General features: G+C 34.9%; 1 protein-coding gene and 1 pseudogene across 1 annotated transcript in view; one reads left to right on the top strand and one right to left on the bottom strand.

The window, feature by feature from the left end:
* MOXD1 (monooxygenase DBH like 1) overlaps nucleotides 1-14,434 on the top strand; it is a 77,121-nt gene extending 62,687 nt beyond the window's left edge. Inside the window, exons 10-12 of the mRNA XM_033103165.1 lie at nucleotides 2,995-3,137; nucleotides 12,502-12,670; nucleotides 13,152-14,434. Coding sequence (XP_032959056.1) covers nucleotides 2,995-3,137; nucleotides 12,502-12,670; nucleotides 13,152-13,319 — 480 coding nt within the window. The 3' untranslated portion in view covers nucleotides 13,320-14,434. The remainder of the gene's footprint in view (nucleotides 1-2,994; nucleotides 3,138-12,501; nucleotides 12,671-13,151) is intronic.
* Nucleotides 14,435-20,483: 6,049 nt separating this feature from the next.
* Nucleotides 20,484-21,590, bottom strand: LOC117020406 (calponin-3-like; annotated as a pseudogene).
* Nucleotides 21,591-21,831: the final 241 nt, after the last annotated feature.

Below are 21,831 nucleotides of genomic sequence, written 5' to 3'. Positions count from 1 at the left end.
TTTTTAAAATTTTACAGTTTTAGCTTTTATACAGAGCAAATTGATTCTAAAATCTACACAGAAGAGCACGTGTTAATAATAGGCAGGACTCTACTAAAAAGAACAAAATGAGCAACAAACTGCTGGAGAGGAAGGCTTATTTTAAAGCTATGGTTATTAATAGTGTGCTTTGGGTCCAGAGTTAGAACAGTGGAACTGAGTAGGGAATCCCAGAAACAAGACCTACAAATCCACTACATGGAAACTTGGTTTAGGATAGACATGGCATTCAGATAAGTGAAAAATGATAGACTTTCATTAAAGAACACAGAGACAATTAGGTATCTAAATGACAAAAATATAATTATGTCTTTATCTTGCACAATACACAGAAAATCAGTCCTCGGCAGATTAAATATTAAATGTGAAGAGCAAAATTTTAAAACCTTTAGGAGAAAAATACATATCTTCATGATTTTGTAGTAGGTAAGAACTTCTTAACAAAACATAAAAAGCACAAACTGTGCATTAAAAGATTGATGAATTTGAGCACATTAAAGCTTTTGGTAACAAAAAACATGATTAAGTGAAAAGAAATTTTAAACTGAAAAAAATATTTGCAATACATAGGTTAATACAGCCTCACTATCCAGCGTTTATTAAAAGAAATTTCATAAATCAGTTACATAACACAAACATACAATAGAAAAAAAGCAAAATATAAAAAAATTTTATAGAAATAAAAGCCCAAAAAGATAATAAACATATTAAAGAACCCTCAATTTCATTTGAAATCACAGACATGCAAATGTAAACCAGAAGGAGATATTTTATATCCACCAGTTTGGCAATGCTGAATGTAAGTTTATAAAACCACTTTGGGGGAAAATCATGGCATTCTCTAGTAAAGTTGGGGATTGATATATGTTCTACCCAGATCCATTCCTATGTAGATTTAACCTTGAGATTATGTTTGCAGGAAGTGTTCCAGGAAAGAAACATAAAATATTCATAGTAACATGTAACAACACAGGAACAAAAAACTGGGAACAGCTCAAATATTTATCAAAAGGAAAACAAATACATATATTATAATATGTCCATACAATATATGAATAGTATATAGTTATGAAAATTAATGAACTAAAGCAATTCATATATTAACATGATGTATCTGAAGAACATAACATTGATTGAAAAGAGCAAGCTGGCAGCAGACAGTATATAATTATGATATTATGTATCCAAAACTTAAGAACTTGCAGAATTAAACTATATTATTTAAGGATACATACATCAATTAACTAAATGTAAAGGGTGATGAAAAGCAATAGAACGATAAACAAAATATGAAGATATCATCATCTTTGGTTAGGTTGGGGAAGATAATTGAACACGAGCACACAGCGTAGTCAAAGCACTGATATTAGCTTTATTTTTCTCTTGCCTTATATATAATTTTGTTTGCATGAAATATTTCACTAAATATGTAATAAATTATTATTTTAGTATATTTTGGTGTTCTCCCTTTGCCCAACTCTGCCTTACTCATCAAGTGTATGACATTATGTTTTTGTAGTTTGTAAAGTCATTGCATATTAGCCACTACATTAATTTACAACCAGGGACAATAATATTAAGTTTTTCACCTTCATTTTTGAAGGATAGGTGATATGTTGGGTACAGAATTCTTGGTTAATTTCTTTTTCCCTGCAGAACTTGAATATGTAATTCCAATATCTTTTTGTTACTTCGCTTGTTTATGATGAAATTTCAGCTGTCAATTGTGTTATTGTTCCCCCATATGTGATATGTTCTTTTTCTCTTGCTGCTTTCAAGATTTTCTTTTTTGTTTTTGGCTCTCAGCAATATGACTATGATGTGTATAAGTATGGCTCTTTTCACATTTATTTCTGGTATTTGTTGAGCTCCTGGCATCTGTAAATTCATGTTTTTTACTAAATTTGGGAAGATTTCAGCCATTATTTTTTCAAATATAATTTCTACCCTTTTCTCTCTTCTTTTTCATTCTGGAACTCCAATTACATGTATATTGGAATATTATCCCACATGACTCTGAGGAATTTTCACCTTTCTTTTAGGTTTTTTTGTTTGTTTTATCTTCTTGCTGATCTTTGGATTGGAAAACTTCTATTGATCTATCTTAAAGTTCACTGATTCTTTCCTCTTCCATCTCAAATTTGATGTTGAGCTCATCTTATCAATTTTTAAATCAATTACTGTAGTTTTCAACTCTAGAATTTCTGTTTGGTTCTTTTTATGTTTTCTCTGATGCCATTCCCTGTTTGTTCACTCATTTTTAATGTATTTGCCTTTAACTACTTGAACATCTTTTTTTAACTCTTTAAACCTGCTTTTAAGTTTTTACTAACTCCAGCATCTGTATTGTCTCATAATCAGTTTCTACTGACTTCTTTTTCCCAAATACATCTCATAGTTTCTTGTTTCTTTTCATGTTTAATAACTTTTGGATAAACTTTGGACATTGTAAATAATATGTTGTAGCAACTCTAGATTCTCCTTCTGAGTATCTTTGATCTTTTTTAAAATGTTAATAGATAATTTACTACCTAGATTCAAAATGTAAAATCTGTCTTTCCTGTGGTATGCAGCAGCTGATGTTTATAGACATGAAAATGAGATTATAGAAAATTCAGTGCAATCAGTCAAATATTCATCACACTGACTGATTGGTATCATCTTGAGCAAACATCCCCATAATCCTTTGAAATGTTCATTGTGGTGAGATGTGTACATCATGTAAACAGAACTTTAAGAAAATTAGTAAGTTATTTAAGAAAGGCAACTTTTAAAGAGATGGAAATAATTCTATTAATTTTAAAATGTGTCACTACGTTTTAAAAAACTAAATTGTCATTTAGATTATTATTTTTCAGCTTCAAGATTTATTACACTTCAATATTGGAAGGATCTATATGACATTGGTGGCTTGTGTGCTATATATTTTTCTAAGTAAAACATCTCCATTTTCAGGGAGGACTAAGCACCAGGAATGAAATGTGTCTCTCATATCTTCTTTATTACCCAAGAATTAATCTTACTCGATGTGCAAGTATTCCAGACATTATGGAACAACTTCAGTTCATTGGTGTTAAGGAGATCTACAGGCCAGTCACGTAAGTGATAAGTCAATTTCATGACAGGGGTAACATATTTCAGAGAATGGCTGGCATTGTTTTCATATTGGAGTTATCACCACGTCATGGAATTTCTTTATGTGCTGTTCTATTAGATTATTTTCAACTGGGGAGACCAGGTAAGTTTCCTGGTTGCTTTGTCCATGGTCCCCAAGACTACCTTCAGGTTCAGTGATTTTATAGGAGGACCAAAAGGGTTCGGCATATAGTTGTACTCATGGCTAATATTAATTACAGAGAAAGAATATGAAGAAAAATTAACAAAAAGAAAAAGGCACATGGGATAAACAAAGTCCTCAGGAAACCAGGTACAAGCTTCCAAGACACAACTCCTAGTGGACTCAAATAGAATGTGCTTAATTCCACCAGCATCAAATTATGACAACATGTATGAAATGTCGTGAATTAGAGAAGCTCATTAGAGACTCAGTGCCCAGAGTTTTTTGGGGGACTGGTCACATAGGTGCCCTCTGCTTAGCAAGTACCAAAAACTCCAAACTCCCAAAAGGAAAGCAGGTGTTCAACATAGGCTGAATTATTTGTACAAACAATCTAGGTGCAATCGCTTAGAGGAAGTTTTATATGAGTATAGGAACTTGGTTATTATTTTTAAGTTCCCTGATGCCAGCCCAATCAACCATTCAAGCAGGCATTTCAAAGTATGGCAGTCTCAGACCCGCTATGTTAACACTTTCTGCACATATCGTAGGAACTACTTAACATAAAATAACAAACAAGATAAATATTATTCCTGCCCTTTTAAGATTATATTCTAGAATGGGGAAGAGCTAATAGACAAACACTATAAATATAAAATTTTAGACATTAGTCAATGTTATAAAAACAATCGAGACAGTGAAGGATGTGTGTAGCTGCTGTCAACTGGATGGTGAAAGCATGCTGGGGTGATGTCTTACTTTGGGTTGCTCTAACCTAAATACTGTAGACAAGGTGACTTATAAACACCAGAAATTTATTTCTCACAGTTTGGGAGCCTAGGAAGTCAAAAATCAATGCTCTGACAGATTCAGTATCTGGTGAGGGCCTACTTGCTCATGGATGGTCATCTTCTCACAGTGACCTCACATGGCAGGAAGGGAAAGGGAGCTTTCTCAAGAGGCTTTTATAGGGGCACTAAATCCCATTCATGAGGGCAGAGACGCCCAAAGGCCCCATCTCCTAATAATGTCACCTTGGGTGTTAGGATTTCAACATGTGAATTTTGGAAGGCCACAAACGTTCAATCCATGGCAGGTGGTGGTGTTTGAACAGAGACCTAAGTGATGAGAAGTGAACCATGCAAAGATACCCAAGTATGCTCTATGCAGAAAGAAGAGTCAGTATAATGACACTATGACGGGTATGAAGCTAGCAGCTTCAAAGAGCAGCAAGGAGGTGAGTTTGGCTGGAGCAAGTGAAATTTGGTAGAGAATGAGTGAGAAGGTCGACAGCAAGTGGGACCAGGTCATGTAGGGCTTTATAGGCAACATAAGGATTTGGGGTTTTAGTGCAAAGAAAAGCCATTGTAGGTTATTAAAAAAGTCAATTTGGCTATGTTGACAAGAGCTCTAAGAGGGCGAATTTGGAAAGAATAAAACCAACCAGGAGACAATTGTGACTGTCCAGGTGAGATGTGAGAGATCAAGGTGGTGGTTGTAGAGTTTATGAGAAATTATTACATTTAGGTTATCTTTTGAAAGTAGCCCTTACTGGATTTCAGTGATTATTACATCTCAGGGAGGTGGTCAGAGAAGGGGAAGAGTGAAAGAAAAATGAAGTTGTGTGAATGGTGTCATGATATAAGAGAAACTTGTTTGAAGAAGAAATTAAAAATTATGTTTTGGATATATTAAGTTTGATGTAGAAAAAAAGAGATTTTATCTATTCTTAATAACACCACAGAGAAGAATTAGGGTGCTAGGTAGAAATTTTGGAGTGTAGATTTTGTTTTACTATAGGAAAGAATTTTCTAATGGTTAGGACTTTTCAAAATGAAAAGTTTTTGCCTAAAACTGATGTAATTAGGCAAAAGATACACATAGATTTTTGAGGGGGTGTATTTAAGGAGAGGATAAAAAACACTTAATGAGGATGTGGTAAGTTGTAGATGCCGAAGGAGAATGTATAATTATGGTCTCCTTTTTGTTTCTAAATATTATAGGGGTTAGAAATTATGAACTAAGAACACCTGTCTTTTAAAATTAAACTTACTATTCATAGATGTGTTCTACTGAGTTCCTATCCAGACAACCAATGACCACCAGACCAGAAGTCTTGATCTACTAAAATACAAATACCAAAATGCTGTGTAAAATAGTTTATAGTTTATGAACTATTTTCACATACATAATTTCACCTAATTTATTTTTACACAATTCCAATAGGTAGAGCAGGACTTGCAATCCCAGTTTTACAGAGGAGGAAATGGAAACTGAAAGGTTAATAAACTATTTAACATCCTATAGTACATAATAAATGGGAGAGCTAAGACTTGTTTTATTTACATATATATATATATATATATATATATATATATATATATATCTGTCTTTTATTCAAAATAAATTATGCATATAAATAAAATATTAATAAAAATCAAAGCAGCACATAAAATATCATTCTAAAATCACTGAGATATAGTCTTGTTTATAAAATTGATATTATATTGTTTCTTACTAACACTTAAGTAGCCTTTTATTCCTTTAGAATATTGTTTACATATTGACTAGAAATGTTTCCTAGCCGGGTTAACTTGAGAGTATGTTGGAAACAAATGGACAAAGTTATGTGTTTACAAGACGATAATTCGAAATACATTCTATGGTCCAGTTGTTTTCTTTTGTGTTCATCTCATGTGAAGCCTCTGAAAATGCTCGGTTCCCATGTCCCAGTGAGCTCTCACCCTTGGTCTCCTCCAGGAAATACTGAAGTTGGGCTTTTCATCACTTAGGACAGAAGAATGGCTTCCCAGAATAAGGCCACAGATGTCATTGCCCACATAAAAGCATTTAACTACGTGGTTAAATATATTTATTCTTTAAAAATATGAGTGAAGAGAGCCTGCTATAAAATAGGTGTTTGGACTTTAAATCAAATTTTCTAGTCTAGTTCATTGTCACAGTGACGTAAGTATCATCCAAGACCAAACCAACAAGATACTGGCTAAAAGATCAGAAAGAGAAATAGTGTGGGTGTTTTTTATGTTTTGCTTAAAAGAAGATTGCTAATTTGGTTTCAGGGTACAATACAAAAAGGAATGTCATATAACATATAATCCCAAATCTCCTATTCTGTGCTTTTAATATAACAATTAGTTAGGTGCCCCATTTCGTTTTAAACATGCTGTAGCAATCCTAGGATTAGAGAATGACTTAGTAGAAAAATAGAGATAACTACATCCTGTCTCAGGAATTGTCTGTTCTGGGGATACAATTTTTCTCTACCTCCTACAGATCTGGCAAGGCGTAAGGAAAAACAAAAACTCACAAAGATTAGATAACAGAAATAGATAATGAGTTTAGATCAATTCTGTATTCTCTGCTGCACCACACAACAACCCTTTCTATGTAGTTCCAGGGTGGTTTATGTGATGGAAAGTTCCTGTGTTATTTGTTCTATAAAAAGAATCAAGAGAGGTGTTTCTATCTTCCTTATTTGAAAAATCACTTTATGTTTATAATGTGTAAAAATCATACATGCTTATGATAAAGAATTTAGATAATGCAGAAAAAAGTTTTGAAAAGAAGATAAAAGCTATCACCTCAAATTTTGTTAGAGATAAATAGTACTAACATTAATTGAATATTAATACAGGCATCTTTCTATGTAGGTATTGATGCAAAGGTGAATAGGTTATTGTTATAAAGATCCTAATTTGTGTACTGTTTTAAACAAAAAACATTAAATTTTAATTTTTTAAATTAATCAGAAGAAAAAGGAACAAACTGAACAGTTGTTGAACTTCAAATAAATGTTGCTGTTGTTTTTAACCATAAGTATTTTACTACAAAGAGGCTCCAAATGTTGAGAAAACAGATCATGAAAGACATTAAGATGTTGCACTCACTTTTATGTAAAACTACATGTTTCAAATTTAGGTCATAAAAGATGAGGGCATTCATACTCTCACATTGTCTCTCACCTCCAAATATTTATTGTTAAATTATGATTGTATTTTCACATCTTTTTAATTTTCACATTTAATTCTGAAACCTAATTCTCACAATTTTGAATGCAACTTTTCTTTTTAATAGATTCAGTGATAACCCCTAATCTTTATGTGATTTTTTTCATTTCTGAGTTCTTTAATTTGATTCTTTAGGATTTTATCCTTAAGTCGTTTAATCAAGAAAGGCTTCCAGGTGCTTTATGTCCTGAGTTCTTTTACATTTGAGAATTTCTGCATTTAGATTTGGACAGCATTTAGCTAGATATAATATTTTGGGGTCATTTATTTTTTTAAATGACGGAGATCTCTTTGGAGGAATGGGAGTGTAAGTCCTTTACTGGTAGAATGCTTAAGTTAAATTGAACATATTTCAGTGTGGAGTATCTGAATTATATTCACCTGAAACACAAAGTGCTCTGTCAGTACATATATCTACTTCTTTTTTTTTCATTTCAGGGAAATTTTCTAATGTTTCTTCTAATCTATTTGGGATTTTTAAAAAGAATTTTCTCCTACAATGTTTCAGAAGTGCTCATTTGCTTCTTGCTTTTTCTAACTTATTTGGTGCTAAAGTCATTTTGTCTTAAATTTATTTCCTTTGATCTGCTATCTCCTTTTCAATCTCCTCCTGTCATTTTATCATCTTGTATATGAGCTCTTGTTTAATTGAATTCATGTTCTTATTAAATAAACTTATAACATGAAACACTTGTGTGATTTCTCTCCAGTGTAATTGGTTTACATTTTCTTCTAGAGTCAGTTTTTTTCTGTCTCTTTACATGAAATGAGATATAATTTCCTTTTCACCCTATGTTTTCATGGTTATGTCATTTCTTGCTTCTGCTGAGTCAGTCGTGTCTAAAACCTCTCTTTGATAAAGTAGGTAAATTCTTGACTTCCTTCTAAGCAAATCTGACAGTAGGTTTCTTTCTCTCACCACGGTTTGAGGTTTGGGTGATGCATGTTATGTACATACTTTTGTATATTTTGATGGTGAAAGGCTGTGGGCACAGCGATGGGACTCTACCCTGTATTGCAATGCATGGGTTATTCTTTCTGCAGATTTTATTGAAAATCTATGCAAGGAAGGTTTCTAACTTGTAGGGGTTGAATCCCTGTCCATGCGGGAATGTCCCACGTCTTATATCATGCTGTCAAATCTGTTGCAGCCCTCCATCCTTCACTTATCAGGGAGACTCAGTTTCACTGTGTACTTCCCAACATCTGTTGACTCAGAGACTGTCAACAGTATCAGGAGTTGTACCTTGTTAAGTCAGACTTTCTGGCTTCCTTCTGTAACAAGTAGACTTGTTTGTTTGTGGCATTATGTTGTATTGTTTTCTTCAGCCTGTTGATGTGTTTTTATTTCTGTTTTATTACCGTATTTAAAATCATATTGCTTGAGGCAGAACTCATAGCATACAATAAAATGCACCTATTATATTGTTAGAAACTTCTCTCAGGTATGTACACGTATTTAACCCCATCATAAATGAGACATACAGTATTTCCACCACCCCCAAAAGTTCTCTTAGGCCTATCTGGAGAAAATCCCACCTCCCACACAAAGTCCCCGGGAAATTGTGAATCAATTGGCTTTATGTCACTATATTAGTGATCTTTTCTAGATTTTATAAATATGGGATCACACGCTATGTATTCTTTTGTGCCTTGTTCCTTTGACTTACAAGGTTTCTGAGATTCATCTATGCTGGTGCATGTATCAGCTGTCCATTTCTTTTTATTGCTGAGTAGTATTCACCTTTGTGGATGCACCCAAGTTTATTTAACGATTCACCAGTTGACAGACATTTGGATTGTTTCCAGATTCTGGCTATTAGGAAGAAAGCTACTATGAACAGTACTGTATGAATATATGTTTTCAGTTTTCTGGGTTAAAACCTAGTGGTAGAATCACTGATTGTATGCTATTTTTATTTATTTCATCAGACTCTCAAAATTTTCTCCAAAATAGTGTGCCTTTTTATATTCTCACCGGTAATGTATCAGAGCTCTTAATGTTTAACATTCTTCTCACTGTTTTCTATTTTCAGTATTTTAAATTTTATCTATTTTAATATGTATGTAGTTATGTCTTACTATGGTTTTATTTTCCATTTCATTTCTAACTAACAATGTTGAGTCTTTTTTCACATGTGTTTTGGTCATTTATAAATGTTCCTTTTTAATTGTTCAAATTTTTGTCCATTGTTTAGTTGGATTGTTTTATTATTGACTTGTAAGAGTTTTTTTATATTTTTAAAGAGTTCTTTATACTTTGGATATAAGTCCTTTTAAGATATATTTTTATACATAATTTCTCTGTGACTTGATTTTCATTTTTTAAGCTGTATTTTTTGAAATCCATTTACCATTTTTGGTTCGTTTTGTGCTTTTAATATCTATCCTGTATTAGAAATCTTTGCATATCAAAGACCATGAAGATTTTCTTCTGTTTCCACCCCCACCAAAAAGATTATAGTTTTAGGTTTCACATTTTGGTTGATGATTCATTTTGAATAAATTTTTGTGGGTGGTTTGAGATAAATGCTGAGGTTCATTGTTTTTCATATGGATATCAAGTTGTTCAAGAACCATTTTATCGAAAAACCTACCTTTTTCTGTTGAATTACCCTGGAATGTTTGTTGAAAATAATTTAACCACATAGTGACTATTTCTGGACTCTGAATTCTGTGTCATTGCTGTACATGTTGAGCCTTAGTAAAATAACACATTCAGTTATTATAGTTTTATCATATGTCTGGAAATAAGAGCAAGTAAGTCCCAAACGTCATTTTTTTCTTTTCCCAAAATTATTTTGGATAATCTAAATTTATTCCATATATATTTAAATCAATTTGTTGATTAGATTAAACATACAAAGGAAAATTACTCATGAATATTAAATCATAATATTAATGTGATTTATTTTTATCAATTACAGTGATATAAATAATACTCTTTTATTTATATGTGTGTCTGGCCAGACATCTCTACACATTGCCCCAATGTGCAGAAATGTAACTGTTTTAATTTCTAGAACACTTCTAATATTCCTAGCTCCCAATCTCAGTGATAGCAGAAAAACTTGCTACTTTAAGTTACCAGTTTCTGGTTTAAAGCTTGGTCTTTAAGGAAAAATATTCAGGTTAAGTATTCACTTTTTCAGGATTTCTCCTCTTTCTTTTTTTTTCCTTTTTCTTTTCTCCAAGGGTAATCTGGAAGTGTAGTGTAGGATAGTCTGGAAAGGTTAGAGACGACGATGTGATGTTATTATAGAATAAGGGCCTGAACAAAGTTAGTAGGAATGGAAGGGAGACAATAAACATGAGAGTGATGTCATCTGAGAGAGATTGGTGACTACATCCCCAGGTTACCTCGTCATGCTCTCTCTAACTTCTGAACCTTTGGGTTTGCCTTTCTCTATATCCTTTCCGCATATTTATAGTAAGTTAATGAATGTGTTTATACCTCTTATGTTACTTTCTGGTGTGAAATCGCAAAAAAATATTAGTTTCCTGATATATTCTATCAGCAAAGATTTTCAGGATTTTATCTATGTACAATAATACAGTATTCATTCTTATCATTGAAGCTGCATAAAAATCAGAAGATTTAGGCCACCTCAGCATGTTGGTAGGGATTCCACTGCCATCTTGTGGTGTGTTAGGTAATTTCCCACCAGCATTTCCTTAGTTAAGAAGTTGATTTTCCGTTTTTCAAAATAGACATCTTACCTTTTTTGAAAAGTAAGTTTTATTTTTATTATTTGATTTTATATTTAATAAAACCTAGATATAGCTTTTAGTGTATTTAAAAAGACATTGTATGTAATCATAATAGTCCCCTTTCAAGTCAAGTTTTTATTTTATACTACTTCTGGATTGTATCTCTGCAAGTCTTACAGTATCTTTAATTTTACAATGCTATAGATTTTAGGTCATTGATAGATATGCTTAATGCAGTGTGATGCTGGTTGCTTTTTCTTTATGGTATTTAACTTTAAAGTCTTCGTACAGAATAATGCATTTAAAGATATATTGATTTTAATTAAAGACAATTAAGAATGAAGAATAGAAAAATATTAATATATTATTCATCATTTTACTCATGTATCACTTACTAGAGAATGAAGGAAATCATTTTATTTTAGAGATTAAAACTTTATCTTCATAACTCTAAAAAAATTAATGACGGATGTTTTATTTATTTAAAAAGATACTATTCAATGTGCCTGAGTAGGTTATATATGTGAGAGAGAATAATGACACAAATAAATGAAAAAGTTACCAAGATCAGTTATTAAAATGTAGATTTCTCAGCTGGAGGTTAATTAGTTGGTAATTACTGGAAATCACTGAAATATCTTCTTGGAGTGTCATGGGAGCCAGATATCTCATGGTTACCCATAATAATCTCCTGGAAGATCCATGAATTTATTCATGGAGTATTTTGTTATGTGTCAACACATACTTTTCCTGTTTTCAGGGATCAATAATATACCCTTATATTCAGTGAAGAGTATCTTTTCACTCAAGTCTTATCATTCTTCTGTGATTTCTTTTTTCTTTCTTGAGCATTTTAACATGTGTTTTTCAGAGCAGCAAGTGGGAACACAGCATATCGTCTGAAGAGTATTTTTTTCTCAGCAAAATTTTAAAAACGCTGAATTTCAATCTTTCGTATTTGTCTCCACTTAGGTAAACTAAAAGAGGGCAGCCACTAGGGGACAGGCTTTTCAACTGAATGGAATTGAAATTTCCATCTCTGTTACAGTACCTTTTGAGAATGTACACCTTTCAGTATTACACTATTAGCATTACACTCTTCAGAACTGATTGCTTACCAGTTATATTGTTAACTAGAGCCAAAAAAAAACTGGGAAATTGTGAGGCTCTGGGGAAGCTTTCTGAACCACAATTATTTGTCTAAATGTAATACCCATATGCTACTAAAACAAGGAATTTCAGTTTTTAAAGAGACTTTTTATTTGCCATGTGTGTCTTCTAGTGACTGCTGATGAGTTCCTCAATACATTGCAGTAGGTTATCTGTTTGTAAAAATGAAAGTATGAGATCTATTTTAGAATGTTGAAAAGTAATGGAAACATGCAATGCTTTTGTTCTGGATATAACTAATTGTGAGTTTTTTGTTTGTTTGTTTTTTAAATTCAGGACCTGGCCTTTCATTATCAAAAGCCCCAAGCAATATAAAAACCTTTCCTTCATGGACGCAATGAATAAGTTTAAGTGGACTAAAAAGGACGGTCTCTCCTTCAATAAGCTTGTCCTTAGCCTGCCAGTGAATGTGAGATGCTCCAAGACAGACAACGCAGAGTGGTCGGTAAGCCCTATTTTTTTTTAATCTTTGGGGAAACCAGATGTCCTATTTTACCTGCATCGCCAACAGGTAAAATCCGAGAAACAGATTAATATCCATAAATCCAATGGTCTAGCTGATTATTTAGTTAATGATTACTTGGGTTGACTGAAAACTACTGGTTCTACTTACTTTGAAGAGGAAAATGTATTCTAAAACTAAAATTGTGATGCAGCAGGATGAGGATGAGAGGAGAGTTTTGAAAAGCAATGGAGACAGTTTTGTATCTCTTCTTTCTCAAAGGCATATCTGGTCCTCTTCTCTTCCCTCAGAATCCCTAAGATTCTGACTCCCCCTTATGTTTGACAACTTCAGCAGCCATCTGCTCCCCTCACCACCCCTCACCCCTTCTATCCCTGCGGAAGAGCAGGAGCTGAGCAAGCTTAGCTGCAGTCCTGCTCCTAGATCATGCACTCATTGTCATTGTCTGCTCTTTCATTTTCAGATTCAAGGGATGACAGCATTACCTCCAGATATAGAAAGAACGTATAAGGCAGAGCCTTTGGTGTGTGCCTCTCCCTCCTTTTCTCTGCACAGAGATTTCTCTCCCAAGGTACTCGCATGCTTCATGGTGCTCGGCAGCGTGCTGAGCAGCTTACACTTGGGGTCATAATGCTGTTGTCCTTGGTGATGATGTGTTCTGTGATCCGAACCTGCCATGTAACACGCAGGTGAAAGATACATTGGGCATGAAGAGTGAGTGTGAAGACTGTGGAGACTTACCTGTCATCGACTCCCTTCCTTCCCCCTCTCCCAGTCTACCTGAGAGATGTCCGTTGGGTTCTCTTCTTTTCCTCCGAAACGCCTGATAAAATGTATCAATTATCAATAAAGCAAAACTGACCTGACTTAATAGAACCTTTATGAAAATTTGGACAAAGTCAAGCGGAAGTAAAAGAGTTCTTTCCTACTGTATTATTTTATTTTAAACACTCTATTACTATTTTACTTTTTAATTTTTGATTTGGCTTCTAGATTCCTTTTGAAAAATGCTTTCATCTTAAAACTGTAAAAGGAAGTACTCTCCCTTCCAGTTTTCTTCCTCTTTATTGTTCTTTGAGTGTGCAACTTCCCAAGTGTAACAATGTTACACTCCTGTCTTCAATGTTATCCAGTTCTGTCCTTTTCTGTGAATTACCCATGGGCCCCTTACCTCAGTCCTTTTGGATGATGCTCATTCTAATCTCTTCATTTATCAGAGTCGACTGGACCTCCCAAATTACTCCTCACCCATCTCAAAGTACTTTCTTATCCTTCCCTGCTCAGCACTGGCCAGGTGAGTTTTTTCTTGAGCTCTGTCACTATCTAAAAAGAAAGAGGCTATGAGAAACAGAAATGGTACAGAACTGACTGGAGGCCAGGGAGAAAATATACCCAGCCGCACACCCTGTGCTGTGAGGGGTCCTTCTACAGGTCCCAGGTCAAAGGCCAGAGTGCGAGCTAGCCAAGGAGGGTGTGAGGTCATGTGGTACCTCACTGACTGTGTTGGGTGTCACATGTGCTGTGTCCTGGCTCATTTTGAGTCACAGTTGCTATTAGATTTATTTTTATATTAGTTAATAAGCAAACTTTCCGTAATTGTCACCAATTGAAAATCTTGTCACTCTTTTGGTTCCCTTTAGTTTTTTGGTTCTGTATAGTTCAGTTAAATCTTGTTTTTGTGTCCTTTCCTCATTTCTTGAGTTTGGATTGTATTAATAAACTAAATAAAATTAAAATTTTGTGTTGTATCTTGTACACTCCTTGAGAGAAGCAAGTGATTTCATTTGATTCATGTTTCCAGTCAAACAATTAAGCGTGTTGCATTTTTCTATTCCATTTTTAAGGACTTTCTCCCAAGCAAACAATGTCTTCAACACAGACTATATTGTCTTTTAAATAAATATTAAGTTTTGAAGTATTTCCTTCTTGATTTTAAGCATTTTGTCCATATAATGAAATGTCTGTAATATTTATGAGGCATATTTTATAGTTAACTTTATTTCTTTTTATTTCATAAGTGCCATATCAGATTCTATGCTTTTCCATCCAAATATTTGTATAAGAAATACGATAATCCCAAACATTCCCTATTTGAAATTTCATGTTTATTTTTACTTCAGAATATCTGAATCTGGAATATCAAAGTAAATGGCGATCCTTTGGAAATTATGTCATATTTTATTTGTTTTCATTGTTCTTGGTAAGGAAGGTAAATGTACTGGCTTGTAAAGGATACACAAGTTTTGGAAGCTTGCATTTTTGGAACAAGGGGAATCTCTTTTTCCATCCAATGTTACTAAGAAGCAAGATAACATTCTTCTTCTCCTAGGAATTCTCATGAACATATGTAATTTTGAGAAATAGACTCTTTATTTGAAACTAGGATAGGCTACCTATTGAAAATTCTATAGGATTCTGATTCACTTCTAAGTTAGTTTGCTCTTCCATTGAGCAGAGCTTCCAGAACAGCCCAGGCTTTGTACTGCTGCCCTTGATCAAGTCACATTACCCATTTCCTAGGGGCATACAAGTTCCCCAGCAGATCACGTCCCGGTTTCTGTAACAAGTTTTCTGAAGATTCCAAGCTAGTCATGCTCAACTGCAAAAAGCCCCACAGACCTGAGCTTTCCATGTGTGTTCATGGGTCTATTCACTGTGACGATTCTAAACCTCTTTTTTCTTTTTTTTTTTTTATTTCCAAATTGTCGTTTCACTCTAGCTTGTATGTTATACTTCAGCTTCTATTTTGGGACTATTTAGATTGTTAACTTCTCTTATCTCTCACTTTTTTGTTTCTACGTTTAATTCTGATCTAACCATCTTAATCATTATTTCCTAAACTCTTTCTTATTTAGCTCATTAGTTCTCTATTTGTAAACAATATATTTCTTCACACTAATAAAAGCTTGAAGCATTTAAGTGAAATCCTGAGCAGTGGTGAGAACATACTTTGTACACAAGGAAAAGTAAAGTAGAGGAATGTTTCCCCTGGAAGTCTCTGCATCTACGTCACTGGCTCTCTATAAAGAAAATCCCAGGACAGATGAGGGTAATTCCCCAGTGCTTGAAGTCATTTGTTAATATTGCTAGAGTTGTAAATCCCGTAACTCAGATGGCACACTGGATGTGCAAAAATAGTGTTGCTTTCCACAGACCATTTAGTCCTTATATGAAGTGCCCTTTCTTTAAAACTAGATGGTTTCCAAATTATAAAAACCACAGGATTTGGAGTAAATTATAACGAATCCATCCCCTCGCCAGAAGCCATATATGGACAGTACCCTGGGATACTAAGCCTACTTCTGAGGTTACACGTTTTCTTCTGTCACTTTTGTGATTGTTAATTATCTAGGGAAGTTTTCTCTTTCCTTTTCTTAAAATTTTCTATTTTTATGGTTAACAGAGTTCTCCTGCAGTATGTCCTTTGCTTAACTAATATGTGGTTGTACATTTGTATGGACTCTGCAGAAAGTCCACGTGCAGCCTTTGAATAATTTTAACTTTTCATCCGTCATTCACCCTTGAGTCAGACACTGCTACCGACTTGAAATACAGTGGTGAACAAGAAAGCTGAAACCCAAATTTAGGGAGAAAAACAGAGACAGTAGGTCTGATTTTTTAAAATCTCTTTGCATAGCTAATATAGCATCAATTCTGATGGCCATAGGGCATAGTTTCTTTTCACCTACAGTATACCTCTTGACTTGTACTACTTGACATATATATTGTATATAGCTAAATGTGCTATCTACCCTGAATGTTAGTGGTGTTTGTAGAGCTATAAACGTATTTTCAACTTACCTACAGATGAATTTATTTAAATCAACAGTTTAAAAGATTTTTCTTTAAGTAAGATATGCCTGCATCTCCAATAAGGATATTATTTCTGTGTGATTTCGATTCATTCAATTCTATCTAACTTATAAATTATACTTGTGAACACTCTGCCAACAAAACTTAAAGGAAAACAGACATGGGGTGAGTGAGCACAGAGCCAGCAGAGGAGGAGAGCGTTGGTTGTATCCCGTTGCTAATATTGCATATTCATAGAAAAACACTTTTACCTGGAACTGTTACACAATGCTTAGTCTCTGGGTCATAGTAGCTTTCAGTACCTACTCGGATGTGAAGAATTGACATTACATCTTTGCCTTACTTCATTACAATGAACATAAGATTGATTTAAAGTTGACCCAGATATAATGAAGAAGCTGGAATACAATATTAAATGTTTAAAAATCCTCTTAAAATAGTTATTTAAAAATTCAGGTCCACTAGGCTGTCTAATGTGATTTAAAGGAAAAGTTTTCATCATCTCCTTTTAAATTATAAATTACACCTGTAGAGTTTAGTTCAGTGAATTGCCTATAGTAATTCAATTATAAACATTAGTTGAATAATTCTGAAATTATTAGTTTTAGAATATCTCCAATTATGTTTTTTTTTTAATTTTTAAGTAGATTGCCAAATCCCAATAAGCTAAATATGTTTAGTATTTCAAACTGTGGATTTAGAGCGTTTGTACCAAATGTGATGTAAATGTCAGACTAAATAAATCAAGAGTCTTCATATAAAATTCTTTCGTGGTGTATCTTATTGTCAGTAGAAAAACACAGTAGACAGAACTATAGATGAACTGAAGACTATGTCTTGGAGTAAGGGCTCATTTGTAAATAGGCAAAAGGGATAACCGTCCATGTGATCTAGCTTCATGAATTCAGAAGCTTGGAGGATGGATGGAAAAACTCTGCCTGGCTGGCAGCAGCCTAAAATTCTGAAAAGAGAACGTAATTTTTTGGTAATGAGGAAGACAATACATTACTTTGTATTCCTTTCTAAGAGAGAAGGAATTCAATGGAATGTGGTGAGGTTCAGCAGGTTGGAAGAGACAAACTGGATGGAGTATTCATTCAGGTGAAAGAATGAACAAGAGTTCCTGCAAAAGGTAACGGGCCTTAGAAAGAGGTCCAGGACAACCGTCTCTCCAATTTCCTTAGCGAGCACCCTCTGTACAAGCCACACCTCAGATTTGTCAAGATAATTTGCATTTAGTGCGTTCTCTCCTCTCATCCACAAAAGGGGTATAATATATTTGTTCCAGTGTGAAATAGGAACCAATGGTTTGTCAAGAGGAGAAATCTAATAGGGCGTTGAAAATGGGCCCCCTCTATATAGTAATTGATGCATTTCCTTTCAGTCTTCCACAAGTAAAAATGGGCCTGATTAATCAAGAAGAAAGTTATGGGATGACAGGTCAAGGGATAAGAGGGGTTCCTTATCTCCTTTTGGTGCTGTGACCTTACCAAAAAATAGAAGGGGTGACAGATCACTGAAGTCCTTATTTGGTTTTAAAGGTTGTGGGTGCCACTTTGATGGCAGATGTCCATACACTTGCAGAAATATTCTAATTACTGGAGGGCCCCGCAGTCTGCTATTGCAGGCAAAACAACAGCCTGGCGTTTGAGGAAAAAAACATTGTCCTCACAGATTCCTCATCCATTTCTTTCTTGGTTCTCCCCACCCTCTCTTCCACCTTCCAATTCCCCCTTCTTTTCCTTGTTCTTTCTCGCATCTTCTCATTTAGACAGCACCAATCTTGGTCAGGCCAAAAATATGACAAATGTCCTGACCTGGAATTGACAGCCTGTGAGAGAGAAATACAATGAACAATAATCAGACAAATACCCATGATACATAGAATGGCTAAAATAAAAAAATTCTAAAAAACTGAAAATATGCCAATGAGGATGTGAAGCAAAAATACATAAATTTTTTACACATTGCTGATGGGACTGTAAAATGGTACAACCACTTTGATAAAAAGTTTGCAAATTCCTTATAAAGTGAAACATTCATTTTGCGTGTAACTCAGCCATCACACTCCTGGGTATTTAAACTAGGAAAAGAAACCTTATGTTCACACAAAAACCTACATGAATGTTCACAGCGGCTTTATTTATAATCACTAAAAACTGGAAACAACCCAAATGTTCTCAAATGGATAATCGGAAAAACAAGCTGGGGTACATGCCACTAATGAAATGCCACTCAAGAGTGAAAAAGAATGAACTCTTGATACACGCACTTGGATCATTCTCGACGTCATTATGGGGAGTGAAGAACGCAATCTCCAAAAGTCACATAATGTATGATTCCATTTCTATAATATTATCAAAATGACACAATTACAGTGATGGATGACAGATCAGTAGTTGCCAGGAATTAAGATTGGGTGTAGCATTTGACTATAAAAAGCTAAAATGAGGAAGTGTTTTTGTGGGGATGGAATAGTTCAATTTCCTGATTGTAATAGTTACACAAATATATACATGTGATAAGACTTCATAGAACTATGTACTCTTCCTCTCAAAAAAAAAAATACATGCAAATACTGGTGAAGTACAAACATTGTCTGTAGTTCACTTAATTGTATCAATGTTGATTTACTGCCTTTGACAATGTACTATGATCATATAAGAAGTTATCATTGTGGGAAGCTAGGTGAATGGTACACAGACTATCTGTACTAATTTTTCAACTTCTTGTCAAAAATAAAAAGTTTAAAATAATAAAGATAATTCATTATTTTGTTGGAAAAATAACATAAATAAATAAAGTATTAGAATTGTGATACCTCTTCATTAGAAAAGTACAGTGTTAGGAGAATGTGTAATTTCAGAATGGGCATTAGGAAACATAATCTGAAACACTTGCTTTGTTCCAGTTTGGACCCAGTTGCAGTCACACTGAAGACAGGAGTTGCAGTTCCCCTTTATTCAGTTGAAGTCATTGGTGCTGCCTCTGTGCCTGATGGGTTGCTCACCTCCCCTGGAGCTGGGAGGGCCACGCAGCGACTTTGAAATTGCTCCACCGTTTCAGCTTTACTGCCCTGGTTGATGTGACTTCCAAGGAAAACTTTTCCAAAGAAAGGCTAGTCTTTCTCAGCTTCTGTAGAAATAGTCTTTCTTATTCAAAGTCCATTGCCAACTTAACCATTATTTTCTTTTTTTTTTTATATGAATGTTCAAAAAAACATATTTATTTATAAAAAGTACAATGAGATAAGTTTATGCTGAGAAATGCAGTATAAATACAGTTGAAGAAAACAGCAACACTACATTGATACATTGGCACAAACAGGAAGAACACATGCACCACCCAGACCTATGTGTCTGAAGGCTGATTTTGTACACGCTCCTTTAGAAAACACCTCTGAAAAGATACTGTCAGCTCAGGTGAGAGAATGAGTACACATATAATCACAAATGCACACGGATCATGATTTTATTTAAAAATTAGCAAACAATACTGTAGAAACATTGATATGTAAATTTCTAAAATGCTGCATCTTAAATTTAGTTGGCAAACACCACCTTAACTATAAGCATGAGTTTAGTCTTCCACATAGAAACCAGACACTAACCTGTAAAAAAAAAAAAAAAAAGGCTTCCTATTATTTGAAAACACCAGTTTAAGTAGAAGATTGTAAAAATGCATAGATCTGTAATAAAAGAATTGGCTGTACAAGAGTACTCCCCAAGTACTCACAGTATTCCTTTTTACTTCATATGCCAGTTATTGGTTATGCTGTAGGAATCAACCATTACAGCACTAAAAGGCAACTATTTAGGGAAGAGGCAGAAAAAGGAAAAAGGAATGTATGTAAGGCAATATTTGTTTTAGGTACAATAAGCATAATAGTGTTTTAGGAAGACAAGATAAAAATTACTCAAGGCTAGCTTGGTTCTCACTGAATAAAAACAATGGGCTAAATACTGAGCTCCTCTCTGCAAATCTAATAACCAATGCCTTGGTCGCCATAGTGGTAATCTCTGGGGTGGTCATTGGCACTCGCCATGACACTCATCTGGGTATTCTGCCTGATAATCACTATCACTGATTTCTGACCCATTTGTTCCTGTTCCTTGGCTTCTGTTGTGAATGACAGGTTCTGTTGGAAAAGCACAGTATTTGGGATCATATACTTGCCGCCCGAGCCTGTCTGGGAAGTGACTTTGTTGGTACCCATCTGTAGAGAAATTGTCGAGTTGTCCACTGGTTGTAAGGTTAGCTTCTGATCATAGATGTCTCTTCTGGTACCAGGCGCTAACATCCCCTCCTGGCTGGCTCCTTTGTTGGTGCCCATCTGCAGACCAATCGTGGTCTGGTTAAAAGGTTTGTCCAGTTTGCATTTTAGGATCATAAAGATGTCTCCTGGTCCCATAGGCTGTCATACCTGCCTGGCTGGCTCATTTGTTGGTTCCCATCTGCAAACCAATTACACTTTGGCCAGTTTTTAATTTTCCTTCATCAAAACGTCTTGTTAGTTTTTCTGCATACTTAACTCCAATGTCAATGGTTGTGTGGAAGCCTTTTGTTTTGGCCAGACCTGCTAGAGCCACCAGTGTAGTCTGAACCTGCGTCATGTTTCCATTCTCAAAAAGATCATTTGCTTCAAGTATGTCGTGTGGCTTCATCATAAGCCTGAATAGTTTTAAGGAAGTTGCCAATGTTCTCCACCTGAGGCCAGTTTAACGAGGACTCATCACCCTTCTTCACGGAGCCTGGCTGTAGCTTGTTTATGAGTTCGCAGAGGATAGTGCCATCTTTTAAGCCCCGCTGAAAGTTGGTGCCAATGCTCGTGCCGGTCACTTGTTCTATCCAATTGCGAAGATCTTCTGCTTGAGGATCATACTTGGAAGCAATCTTATTCTTGACTTCGGCCGAAAGCCCGGAGGAAGGGCCCTTATTGAAGAGGGCCATGGTGATGGGCTGCGGGAAGAGGCTGCGCTCGGCTCGGGGGTTCTCCCACTCGGCTTCCCCGCTCCTGGCCCCGAGGAGTGGCCGCAGCGCCAGAGGCTCGAAAGTGGCTCCCCTGGGCGTCGGAGGAGCGCAGGCGGTGCCTCAGAGGCTCCATCTGACTAGGTCCCGCAAAGCCTCTGGTTGGCTCCTAACCATGATTTTCAAGTTTCTGTCAGTGTACTGGGGCAAAAATATTTTCTCTTGATGAAGTCTGGATATCAACAATAAATACACTGCTGCTGGGGTTTACTCTCCCATTTAACACTTGATTTCCTTTAGCAGATGCTATAAAATGCGACTACCCTAAAAAAATAAGGATCCTCCTACAGTCATAAAATACA

This window comes from Rhinolophus ferrumequinum, chromosome 3, assembly GCF_004115265.2.
Source record: "Rhinolophus ferrumequinum isolate MPI-CBG mRhiFer1 chromosome 3, mRhiFer1_v1.p, whole genome shotgun sequence".
Classification (NCBI taxonomy): domain Eukaryota; kingdom Metazoa; phylum Chordata; class Mammalia; order Chiroptera; family Rhinolophidae; genus Rhinolophus; species Rhinolophus ferrumequinum.
Note: the sequence above shows the minus strand (reverse complement) of the source record. Positions and strands in the feature narration are given on the sequence as shown.